This window comes from Mobula birostris, chromosome 10, assembly GCF_030028105.1.
Source record: "Mobula birostris isolate sMobBir1 chromosome 10, sMobBir1.hap1, whole genome shotgun sequence".
Lineage (NCBI taxonomy): Eukaryota > Metazoa > Chordata > Chondrichthyes > Myliobatiformes > Myliobatidae > Mobula > Mobula birostris.
Window position 1 is genome coordinate 100193955 of NC_092379.1, and position 12912 is coordinate 100206866.

The 12912-nt window shown below is 45.5% G+C and overlaps 1 protein-coding gene across 5 annotated transcripts in view; it reads right to left on the reverse strand.

Annotated features, from left to right (window-relative positions):
- LOC140204204 (rho GTPase-activating protein 6-like) overlaps window positions 1-12912 on the reverse strand; it is a 161366-nt gene that overhangs the window by 125258 nt on the left and 23196 nt on the right. Inside the window, exon 1 of one of the 5 annotated variants that reach the window (XM_072270701.1) lies at window positions 12184-12362. The exons of the other annotated variants lie outside the window; for them this stretch is intronic. Coding sequence (XP_072126802.1) covers window positions 12184-12213 — 30 coding nt within the window. The 5' untranslated portion in view covers window positions 12214-12362. Of the gene's footprint in view, window positions 1-12183; window positions 12363-12912 lie in introns of those variants that run through there. 5 annotated transcript variants of the gene reach the window in all.

Sequence of the window (12912 nt, forward strand, 5' to 3'; positions counted from 1 at the left end):
GTGTGAAAGTTATTTGTAATTTATCACTTCATGCCTGAATGTTGTCTAAGTCTTACTACATGCCGAGACAACTTTATTTGTTGAGAAGCTAAAATGGAATTTAACTTTGCGTAATCATCAACAAATTTAACACTGATGGAAAGAAGGTCATTGAGCCTAGAACATGGAACAGTACAGCACAGTACAGACCCTTTGGCCCAAAATGTTGTGCTAACCTATATAAATCTACTCCACCATCAATCTTATTCCTCTCTTCTACACAAACTTACTTAAGTAGCTGAGATGGTTAGGCCATGAAGATCTCCTACGGTGATGTGGTGGGGATGGGATAATTAGGATCCAGCAATAAAAGCTACCTTTCTTTGTGCAATATCCAGCTCCAGCATTAAAGTGTTTCCACTTTAATGGCTATGGATTCAGATTTACAAGGGGCATCATACTTGATCAAATACAGCCTTGCATACTACATACAATAACTCACACCTCGCTTCTTGAATTCAGCTTTTCAGTAAAGGACAAAGGCTGCTGCAAAATCTGAGCAGTCAAGACCCCAAAGTAGGCAGTAATGAGAAATAATTGGTGAGTAATGCCACTTAAAACTATTGTTAATCACACCTCAGGGAAGGCTGACTGGGTGATCATTATAAATGCAAGAGATTCTGCAGATGCTGGAAATCCAGTGTAGCACACACAAGTTGCTGAAGGAACTCAGTAGGTCAGGCAGTATCTATGGAAAGGAGTAAACAGTTGACATTTTGAGCTGAGTCTCTTCTCTTCTGTCGTGATGAAATATTTTGCCCCAAAACATTGATTGTTAATTCCTTTCCATAGATGCTACCTAACCTGCTAAGTTCCTGCAGCATTTTGTGTGTGTTATTTGGGTGGTAATTAACTTTGCTTGAAAGGTCATTGTAGGTCAATATTCCACACCTTTGGATACTTTTGCAATTGTACTAGGATAGCTTGGCTAGAGCAGCAGCTGGTTCTAAAAAGCAAGCCCGCTCTTCTTCCACAGGTATATGTGCAACTCCCTTTAACATCTGTTCTGCTTCAATTATAATTTCAAGCAATGCATCACATGCGTTTGACTGATCACCTTTTGACAGGCAGCAGTCTGCAGAGTTTTATAGAGCTTCACTTGAACCTGAAGGAGAAAGTTGTACGATAATCATAAGCCTGACAAACTGTCTGTAGATTTCATTTCTTCCTTCCTGCAGAAGATGACTTTGTGAAGAATGGTGTCAGCACATTACACCAATAGAGGATTTGGTAGTCCATTCCTGTAGACTGTATTTTCTATGCTTGAAGTCTCAGCAAAACTGTTCTTACTAAAATAATCAGTCATCTCACTTTTTGAACTTGGTCCCAATTACATCTCCTCAAAGGTTCCAGTTAGGTCTAGTACTAGGTAATGAACTGGGTCAGGTCACAGATCTTTCAGCAGGTCAGCATCTGGGGGACAGTGACCACTGCTCCCTGGCTTTAGCATTATCATGGAAAAGGATAGAATCAGAGAGGACAGGAAAATTTTTAATTGGGGAAGGGCAAATTATGTGGCTATAAGGCAAGAACTTGCAGGTGTGAATTGGGATGATGTTTTTGCAGGGAAGTGTACTATGGACATGCGGTCGATGTTTAGAGATCTCTTGCAGGCTGTTAGGGGTAAGTTTGTCCTGGTGATGAAGATAAAGAATGGTAGGGTGAAGGAATCATGGGTGACAAGTGAGGTGGAAAATCTAGTCAGGTGGAATAAGGCAGCATACATGAGGTTTAGGAAGCAAGGATCAGATGGGTCTATTGAGGAATATAGGGAAGCAAGAAAGGAGCTTAAGAAGGGGCTGAGAAGAGCAAGAAGGGGGCATGAGAAGGCCTTGGTGAGTAAGGTAAAGGAAAATCCTAAGGCATTCTTCAATTATGTGAAGAACAAAAGAGTGACAGGAGTGAAGGTAGGACCGATTAGAGATAAAGGTGGGAAGATGTGCCTGGAGGCTGTGGAAGTGAGCGAGGTCCTCAATAAATACTTCTCTTTGGTATTCACCAATGAGAGGGAACTTGATGATGGTGAGGACAATATGAGTGAGGTTGATGTTCTGGAGCTTGTTGATATTAAGGGAGTGGAGGTGTTGGAGTTGTTAAAATACATTAGGACAGATAAGTTCACGGGGCCTGATGGAATATTCCCCAGGCTACTCCATGAGGCGAGGGAAGAGATTGCTAAGCCTCTGGCTAGGATCTTTATGTCCTCGTTGTCCACAGGAATGGTACTGGAGGATTGGAGGGAGGCAAATGTTATCCCCTTGTTCAAAAAAGGTGGTAGGTTTGTCCGGGTAACTATAGACCAGTGAGCCTTGCGTCTGTGGTGGGAAAGCTGTTGGAAAAGTTTCTTAGAGTTAGGATCTATAGGCATTTAGAGAATCGTGGCCTGATCAGGGACAGTCAGCTTGGCTTTGTGAAGGGCAGATCGTGTCTAACAAGCCTGAAGGAGCTCTTTGAGGAGGTGACCAGCCATAGAGATGAGGGTAGTTCATCTATATGGATTTTAGTAAGGCATTTGACAAAGTTCCACACGGTAGGCTTATTCAGCAAGTCAGAAGGCATGGGATCCAGGGAAGTTTGGCCAGGTGGATTCAGAATTGGCTTGCCTGCAGAAAGCAGAAGGTCATGGTGGAGGGAGTACATTCAGGTTGGAGGATTGTGACTAATGGTGTCCCACAAGGATCTGTTCTGGGACCTCTACTTTTCGTGATTTTTATTAACGACATGGATATGGGGGTAGAGGTGTGGGTTGGCAAGTTTGCAGATGACACAAAGGTTGGTGGTGTTGTAGATAGTGTAGAGGATTGTCAAAGATTGCAGAGAGACATTGATAGGATGCAGAAGTGGGCTGAGAAGTGGCAGATGGAGTTCAATCGGAGAAGTGTGAGGTGGTACACTTTGGAAGGACAAACTCCAAGGCAGAGTACAATGTAAATGGCTGGATACTTGGTAGTGTGGAGGAGCAGAGGGATCTGGGGATACATGTCCATAGATCCCTGAAAGTTGTCTCACAGGTAGATAGGGTAGTTAAGAAAGCTTATGGGGTGTTAGCTTTCATAAGTCGAGGGATAGAGTTTAAGAGTCACGATGTAATGATGCAGCTCTATAAAACTCTGGTTAGGCCACACTTGGAGTATTGCGTCCATTTCTGGTCGCCTCACTATAGGAAGGATGTGGAAGCATTGGGAAGGGTACAGAGGAGATTTACCAGGATGCTGCCTGGTTTAGAGAGTATGCATTATGATCAGAGATTAAGGGAGCTAGGGCTTTACTCTTTGGAGAGAAGGAGGATGAGAGGAGACATGATATAGGTGTACAAGATAATAAGAGGAATAAGTAGAGTGCATAGCCAGCGCCTCTTTCCCAGGGCACCACTGCTCAATACAAGAGGACATGGCTTTAAGGTAAGGGGTGGGAAGTTCAAGGGGGATATCAGAGGAAGGTTTTTTACTCAGAGAGTGGTTGGTGCGTGGAATGCACCTCCTGAGTCAGTGGTGGAGGCAGATACACTCGTGAAGTTTAAGAGACTACTAGACAGGTATATGGAGGAATTTAAGGTGGGTGGTTATATGGGAGGCGGGGCTTGAGGGTCGGCACAACAATGTGGGCCAAAGGGCCTGTAATGTGCTGTACTATGCTATGTTCTATATCCTCTTTTCCCAGATACCAAGTACGGATTTGTGGATTTACGATTGAATCTCTATATAGCCAATCTTTAAAACTTCAGCAGGGATACATTATCTCCAGATTCTTTGACTTATTGTTGTTAATGGAACATAGAAGTGTTCATGTTTCAGTTTATTGTCATCTGTCTGTTTATATATACAGTACATCCAAACAAAACAATGTTCCTCTGGACCACAATGCAACTGCAAATATATCACAAATCAAAATATTGTATCATAAATAAGTTAATAAAACATAATTCAAAATGCATGTAGTAAAGCAGAACACAGAAAAACAGTAAACAGTGCAGTAATCAGCTCACTATCCTAGTGAATAGACCTCTGTGGTGGAAGGATATTGATGAGTGTCACAGCCTGAGGGAAGAAGCTAGTCCTGATGCTCCTGAACCTCCTTCCTGAGGGTAGTGGGTCAAAGGGATTGTGGAATGGGTGATAAGGATCTGCAACAATGCTTTGGGTTCTTTGTAACGCTCTCAGAAAATGTCTCAAATAAGGGGGAAGGAGACCCAAATAATCCTCTTGGTGGTTTTATCTGTCCTCTGTAGGGTCTTGCAGTCTAACGTATTGCAGCTTCTGTACCACATAATGATGCAGCCAGCAAGGGCATTTTCAATATTTCTTCTGTAGAAAGTTGTTGGAATGGGGCTGGGGAGCCTTGCATGTCTCAATCTGCTCAGAAGGTGTAGACACTGCTGACTAGTGAGGTGTTTTTGTGGGTCCAGTTTAGAGGCTTGTTATGTGCACACCAAGGGACTTTCGGCTCTTCACTCTCTCCACAGCAGAGCCATTGATGTACAGTGGAGAGTGGTTGACCTGTGCCTTCTTGCAGTCCACAGTCATCTTTCGTCTTGTCGACACTGAGGATCAGTTTGCTGTTCTTACACCATTTGCTAAGCCCCTCTACCTCCTCTCTGAATGCTGTCTCATCATTGTTGCTGGTGAGGCCAACCATTGTCGTGTCATCAGTGAACCCGATGATGCAGTTTGAGCTGAATCTGGAAGTGCAGTTTTGAGTCGTATACAAAACAGTACAGGCCTTTTGGCCCATGGTGTTGTTCCACCCTCTTAACCTACTCCTTGATCAATCTAACCCTTTTCTCATATATAGCCATAACCACCCATTTTTCTTTCATCCATGTGCCTATCTAAGAATTTGTTAAATGTCACTAATGTATCAGCCTCCACCACAACCTACAGCAGTGCATTTCAGGTACCTATCATTCTCAATGTTTAAAAAAACATATCTCTGACATCTCCCCTAAAATTACCTCCACTCCACTCCTCTGGTATTAGCCATTGCCACCCTAGGAAAGTAGGACTGGCTGTCTACTCTATTTTAGTCTCTCTTAATCTTAAATACTTCTGTTGAGACACATCTCATCCTCCTTTGCTCCAAAAAGAAAAGTCTTAGCTCACTTAGGAGTGGCAGAAAGGCTGGTAAGCTACATTTCTGTGGGATGGTGTTCCTTCTAGTAGACATTGATGCCTCACTGTCCTTAATTAGCTTGCCTTCATTATTCACTATCAGGGAGTTTGATGGTCTGGCTACAAAAGACCTTCACATTGCTGAAGAGCCTATACTCGGCAGGGAGGCTTCCAACCACTCTCCATTCTGCTGGTCCCTGGCCTTCTGGCACCTGCAGGGCTGTACCATTTCCCTTGAGAAAACTTGGAACGTCCAATTCATGAATACATTAGGTTTACAGCAAAATATTTGGTCAGGTTCCTCGTCACTCTTATCAAATCAGTCCTTGTTCCTCTTGTTAGATGTAAGGGGGTTTCGATTTTTATGTTACTGCGGAGGCTAATTAAAATGGCGTTTTTGTTATGTTAATCTGGGGAATGCGGCTTTGTTGTGCTTTAACGCTGAGAAAGTTTGCGCTAGCAGCTTATTGTGGTTTAGTGTGTGATAAGAGAGTGCTATTAACCAATTGGGATAGTTGTTATGGTTTTGGTGTATTTGAAGATACTGTATGCGCGGGGTTTTGGGGCAGAAGGCGGGAGAGCGAGACAGAGGATGGACCAGGTGCTGTGAGTCCGCTAACGGGGTCGGACCCCGAGCGGGACGTTCGGCGAGGAGACGGAGACGGACTCGTGTGGAGCGTCTGGTCGACCACCGTTGTTGGTCCCAGGCGGCCAGTCGAGGTGGTCCGAGGGGTCACAGGGTGAAGAAGAAGGTCCTTGAGCTCCAACGGTTTTTGTGCACGGAGAGAGTGAACTTTGATAAGTGTGGCGCCTTTTATTTTCCTTTTATATTTTATTCTCTTATAGTAATATCTATAAACTGTAAATCATTTAATTGCATCTGGTGTATTGTCTGTTATTTGGGCGGGGTGGGGTACCTCACACAGCATCCACACAAACGAATTACCCAGTTTGGCGGGGCCGAGGCTGTTTCCCTAGACGACAGCGAGCCGAGCCTCCCTGAGGGTGGCCAGGGAGGCTACATTGTGGGGGCTCGTCCGGGATGCTTGAGTCTGTTGGTATGCTGTGTGGGTGCCCTGATTAAATCTGTAATGTGTGTCTCTGTGGGTTATTTGCTGTTGATTGCTGTATGCGTTGTGGGTGCGGTCTTCGTTCGAGTTCAGACTAGCATTGACGAGTTAGAGGTGGCACTCGGGGCTGTCCATGCAGTTGTGAGACAGAGGAAAGAGTGGTCTGATTTGGAGGTAGAGTCTGCGAATAAATGTTCTAGCTCTGGCAGGCTCCGCCTGGCACTGGGGATAGTGTCCACCCCAGGAGGGGCGGAGACGTGCGAGACGTGGGCGGAGCGGATCTCTCAGTTGTTAGATGAGTGGCAGTGCTTGGTTGAGGGAGAGCGACAGGGATTGGTTGAAAGTTTGAGTAGGCGGGCTGGTGACGGTGTTAGAGCTGTCAGGTTCACTTACACCGTAGTGACAGCTGTCAGTTATTTGAAAGAGGGGGGAAAGTTTTCAGTGTGTCTTCTCTGGCGAGGAGGGCGGCTAAATTGCTTGTAGTGCCAGGGGGATCATTTCAGGGGATCAGTTGTTCAGCTGATCAGAGAGGTGTCGGGAAACTTAGTGGAGGCCCAGTTGGGGGGAACGGCTTGGGGTCTCTGTGGAAGCACGTTCCCAGCAATGTACCACTGAACTTCCGAAAGGAGAAGACCCTATTCCTGAAGGCTTCGAGGGGCCACGCCCCAGGGTGTCATTATGGATAGAGGGAAGCGATGCTAAAGCTATCTTCGACCCCGGGGCACAGGTCAAGTTGTTGGACAGTTCGTTTTACAACCGGTGTCTGAAGCATTTACCCTTGACAACCGCAAGGGCACCGGAGACTTTGGGTACTAGTGGTAGTAGTTATCCAGAAGACGATGATTGGTTAATGACCCTGGAGTTCATGGGGGCATTGTCTGGGCACCCAGCGTGTCGAGTTGCTTCTGAGGACGTGTGTAGCAGCCTTGAGCCGGTACCGAATTTAAACGAGACCCAGCGGTGGTACGGCTTGGGGAAAGTAGCTGAGGGTGAGACCCTCTTAGTAGATGCTCCGAACCACCACGAGGGAGGGGAGTTGACCGCTGAAGACACCTCAGTGAGAGAGAGGTCGCGGCAACTGGACCCTGGCGGCGTGGAAGATGAAGGCAGCGTGTGTGTGGATGATGCGACGTGGTTTAATGTGCTGCATCTGAGGGGTGGATGTTGCCAGATCCCGAGGAGCGCGGCTGTTGATCCGAAGATGGCCTTTATTAGTTCCCTAGGATTCTTCCGATCCGAAAAGATGCCCAAGGGCATATCCGGAGCCCCTGCATCCTTCCCGCGGGGCATGAGGAAAACCGTGGGGGAAGTGAAGGTGTGTGGAGTTTTGACGTATGTGGATGACCGCCTAGAGCTTGGATTCGCCTTGGGGGACTATGAGGCGAGGCGAGTGGCTGAGCCCGGGCGACCGAAGCGAAGTGTCAAATGTGGAGGAGTTTTTGGCCGGAGGAGTTTGGTGCAATGTGAGGAAAATGACCCGACATACCAGTTGAACTTCCTGGTGTTGGGACAGACGGTGGTGGACCTGGGGATGGAAACCCAGGTCGTCAATCTGAATGAGACACAGGGAAGAGAGGGGATTTGCACCGCACTGCGGTCATATACTGACAAATTAATCCAGCGAGAAGAAACAATGACCCACCTTCGAAGGTATCAGCAGAAACTCAAGACGTCCTTTCAGAACAGATTGGAAGATTTACAAATTGGGGAAGATCAAGGAAGTGTTCTGACTAAGGTCAACAGAAAACCGAGAGCCCAGGGAGGGGATTTTGACTACACTCCCGAGGAGGTAAAGAAATGGAGGACCGATCTCGGAAAAGGGAGGCGGACGCTTGAAAGGAACCTGAAGATGACTATCGCGAGTTTAAATGAAGTGGAAAAACTGAAAGTTGACCTGGAAGACGCCCTCAGGAAGAAACAACCGGAGGCTGAACATCCTTTACCTGCTGCTTTTCAAGTCAGGGTGGAAGAAGCTGGTGGGGTAACTGCGTCCCAGATTGAGATGGCCAGGAACCCTGAGTCAGAAATGCTGAGGCTGTGGCGAGAGTTGAAGGAGTCCCCGAAGAAGCTGACGTCTCGACTGCAGGAGGCTGAAGGGGTAGCCCCAGCTAAATGTTTCAGTTTGGAGAAACTCAAACAGCAGCTACCGATCGAAGGAATGAGGAAGAATACGGATTCGAAGGATGATGTGCTGCACATGTGGTACATGCTGCCTTTCGCTAACTTCCCCGTGATTGAGGAAGAGACCTTTGGCCCTTCTCCCACTGAGTCAGGGGTAGTGGGGAGGGCTAGCTGTGGCCAGTCTGAGTTACGGCAGGATCAGGAAGGAGGAGAGGCGGGGCCCCGGCCACGGGACAGGGGGCTCCGAGCTGTAGTGGTGGCCTGAGTGAGAGAGGAGTTGGCAAGCAGGCCCGAGGTATCCCTAGTAGTGTCTGAGCCTTGTGGGTTTAGGTGAGGGGGTACGGAGGTCTCAGAGGGTTAAAAAAGCTCCCAGATAGGTTGGCCTATTTAGCGCCCGTGGGACGGGAGTAAGGTCCACTGTTTGGGGAGCACTGTCACTGTGTGTATCTGTGTATGTGTGTGTTGTGTGTCTGTAGGACTGGGTGGCGAGTTATTTAGAAGTCATGAGGACATGACTTTATTTGGTGGGGGGAGAGTGTAAGGGGGTTTTGATTTTTATGTTACTGCGGAGGCTAATTAAAATGGCGTTTTTGTTATGTTAATCTGGGGAATGCGGCTTTGTTGTGCTTTAACGCTGAGAAAGTTTGCGCTAGCAGCTTATTGTGGTTTAGTGTGTGATAAGAGAGTGCTATTAACCAATTGGGATAGTTGTTATGGTTTTGGTGTATTTGAAGATACTGTATGCGCGGGGTTTTGGGGCAGAAGGCGGGAGAGCGAGACAGAGGATGGACCAGGTGCTGTGAGTCCGCTAACGGGGTCGGACCCCGAGCGGGACGTTCGGCGAGGAGACGGAGACGGACTCGTGTGGAGCGTCTGGTCGACCACCGTTGTTGGTCCCAGGCGGCCAGTCGAGGTGGTCCGAGGGGTCACAGGGTGAAGAAGAAGGTCCTTGAGCTCCAACGGTTTTTGTGCACGGAGAGGGTGAACTTTGATAAGTGTGGCGCCTTTTATTTTCCTTTTATATTTTATTCTCTTATAGTAATATCTATAAACTGTAAATCATTTAATTGCATCTGGTGTATTGTCTGTTATTTGGGCGGGGTGGGGTACCTCACACAGCATCCACACAAACGAATTACCCAGTTTGGCGGGGCCGAGGCTGTTTCCCTAGACGACAGCGAGCCGAGCCTCCCTGAGGGTGGCCAGGGAGGCTACATAGAGAAGCCTCAAAGATTTGCACAAATTCCAGTTATAATGGACTTTAAGGAAGCCCACACCCTGTGGCTCCTTTTAGCTAGGAGTTAACAGCTTGTCTGTGCAATACTGTCTGAAGAGATCAACCGTTGTGTGCTTCAGTTTTGAACACCTTATGGAAACACTTCTATTGATGATGATTTTGGGGGAAATTTTTGATGAAGATTGAAGAAGATATGCTTGAAAATCAGGCAGAGTCATTCTAACAGTCATCAGGACATGTCATAACATAGGTAATGTGATAACTTTGTCATCCCTTGCTTGGGGCATGGTAGGAATGAATATTTGGACTGGAGATCTCTCTGATAAGCTAGTACTGTTTTTAGGGCATTATTGTGCTCCAAACATATTGACAGGAGGAGGACTCCGTGGAAATAATCTTTTCCTTTCCTTCCGGGCCAATCACATCTTACCAGGGGCTGTGTTTTCTCTCACTTTTGGCAATAACTACTGAAGGATCTCCCCGTTGTCTGCTGCAGAGTATGTCATTGCTAGAAATTAAAAGGGTAGAGAGCAGTGCCAGCCACAATAGCCACTATACATGGCCTTTTCAACTTCTGTAGACCTTTGACTTCATTATTTGTGTGATTCACTGGAACACCTTCCTCAAATTAAGTTAACCCCAAAATTTTGATTATTTCTTGTGTTATTTCCAAGATTCAAATCATAGTAAAAAAAAACAAACTAGTGTACAACAGAGCTAATCCACGTGAATACAGATGTGAATCCTGGCTGCACCATTGCCCAAATTTTCTCTATATTTCTCACCAAGCTATTACATCTCACCTCCAGTAAATTTGCTGTGGGAGTTAACTAATCTTCATATGTGATGAGAAACTTTTCAGTCAAAAACAATCTCATTCTGGAACCAAAGTCACCTGAACCTGTTTAGTCATGCTTTGGTGTGTCAACTTTTACACATTCGGAGGCCAAGCCCTAAATCATCACTGAGAATATGAAAGGGTGAGCTTTACATCTACCATCCCCAAAATGCCTCCACACTACAACATAACCCTCTCATAATGAAGAAAAGCCAGTATGAGAATTTAGAAAATATGGACTATTTTCCATTTATCTGGAGTCACTTCTTCATGAAGATTTAAGATTAAAGTCTGTCACGAGCCTTGTGGCCCATCAGGCCGGTGCTTATACTGGTTTCCGTGGCGTGAAGCCACTGAGAGTACGAGACTCCCAGTCTATTGCGAGGTTAACCCCCAGCATTTTTTGACGGTACCCATTATCAGCTGGGTAGACTGGAGCATTGTGTGGTTAAGTGCCTTGCTCAAGGGCACACACACTGCTCTGGCCGAGGCTCGAACCCATGACCTTCAGTTTGTTAGTCCAACGCCCTAACCACTTGGCCACGCGCCACACTTTCATGAAGATTTCAGTGATAAAATTCAATGCACTACCACAACCTTTGACATGATACAAAGTAGCTATCCCTGACCTTCTGTATGCTTCTGACACCTAACCTGTCTGTAGTATACATTTCATGTCATGAGAGATGCCATCAACATTTGGTCAGCATAATCTTCCTAAAAACCTGGAAGGAAAAGTGAATACAGTCAGAGACATGAGAGACAGCGGATGCTGGAATCTGGAGAGAGAAAAAACAATTGTTGGAACGGGTCATATAGCTTCTGTGGAGATTGTGGGACAGACAATGTTTTGGGTTGACACTTTGCATCAGGACTGTTGACAATTTGGATGGAGACGCTGCATGAACATTCAGTGGCCCCCACCCAAACAATAATCTTAGCATTGAGGTTCTGGATATTCTCAGTTGGCTAGGTTGGGCTGGCAATGTCATTCACATGCCAACACCTGACTTAGAAACAAACAGCATATTTTAAGCTCTGGAAAGAATTTCTAGGTGGAGGAAAAGATTTAAGAACATACTCAAAACGTTCTTGCACTGCAACGTCTGCACTGGCATTTGGGAATGCGTGACCCATAATAATTCAAAGTAGAGAAGGTATTATCAACCACATGTCCATGTACTGGCAGCACACTGAAGCCCAGTGAAGGTTTTAGAATGAGTGAACTGCCTTGCAAACTACCCCATCAGCCAGCTCCTGCCCCATCTTTGGGGCAGTTCCCATGTTGGTCTCCTCGTTCTCTTCAGAACTCACAAAATTGGAGTTGGCGCAAGTCACCTTCGATCCTAAGGGAATGCCTAAGTAGAAAAAAAAAGCCACGATTCATGTGAATCATTTACTTTAGGTCTCACCTCACCTGCAGCTTGTTATGGACTTGCAGCTTTTCCTCCATACCTCCTTCTTGTAGCTTCACTCTCACAGTGCTGCAGTCTATTTTTCCTCTCCACTCCAAATCTAACCCTATGGTGTTCTTATCCCTCTCACAATTCTTTTCCGATTTTGTTCCCTCTCGTCCATTACTGATCAACTACCTGTGCTCCAAAGCCTAGTTAGTGAAGTGTATACAAATCACACAACTAAATACAGGGAATTATTCAATTAAGATCAGCCTAAAAAATAAAACTCAGCCAAGAAGCAGCAAGAGAGAAAGATAAATGCATTAAAGTTAACAATGCATGTGAAGGCAGGTCACTGGAACATGCAACGTACCTGGATTTCTTCCAGAAATGGCACACTCATTTCACATTACTCTTGGGCTCAGGAGAGAAAATGTCAACTACTCCAGAATTTACTGCTAAATGGTCTCCTTCAGATACGGTCTGTTGCTGTAGTTTTAAACTGCATGCTTCTCAAAGCATTCAGATGATTGCCATAAACAGAGGTGGCATATGGATTTAGACAAAAAAGCAAAGGTAAGAGGACTCCAAAACTTAGTCAGAAATTATTCGGAAGTTCCTTAGAGTTGAAAATCCTGATTATACTACAAACACCGATGATTCATTCGTCACATATCCCATGTAGCGACAAGTACTTGATTACTCAGTTGATAGTGAAATTCCTAATAAGGTTTGACAGGTTGCAAAATTATTTTAACAAATGGAGGATATCCATCACAGTTGTACATAAAAATAAATGATTCACCTAAGAAATAGAGCTTGAGTGCACAAGCATGTTGTTTATCTTCAGCTAGTTATTGGTAAATCAATACAAAGAATGTTTGTGGAAAACTTCAGGTTATACTTCAATGGATCCACTTAAAGGAGAGTCGCTGATTGTTGCGACTCTGCAAGTCAAGGGATTTAAGTATCAGGTAAGTGGATCATCTTCAGATGAAAATGAAAAAAGAAAGGAATCTAACAAAACCAAAACAGATTCTGGGGTTATTTTAACTTGCTGCTCATAATGACAAATGAAGTAAAAATTTATTTCAATTGAATA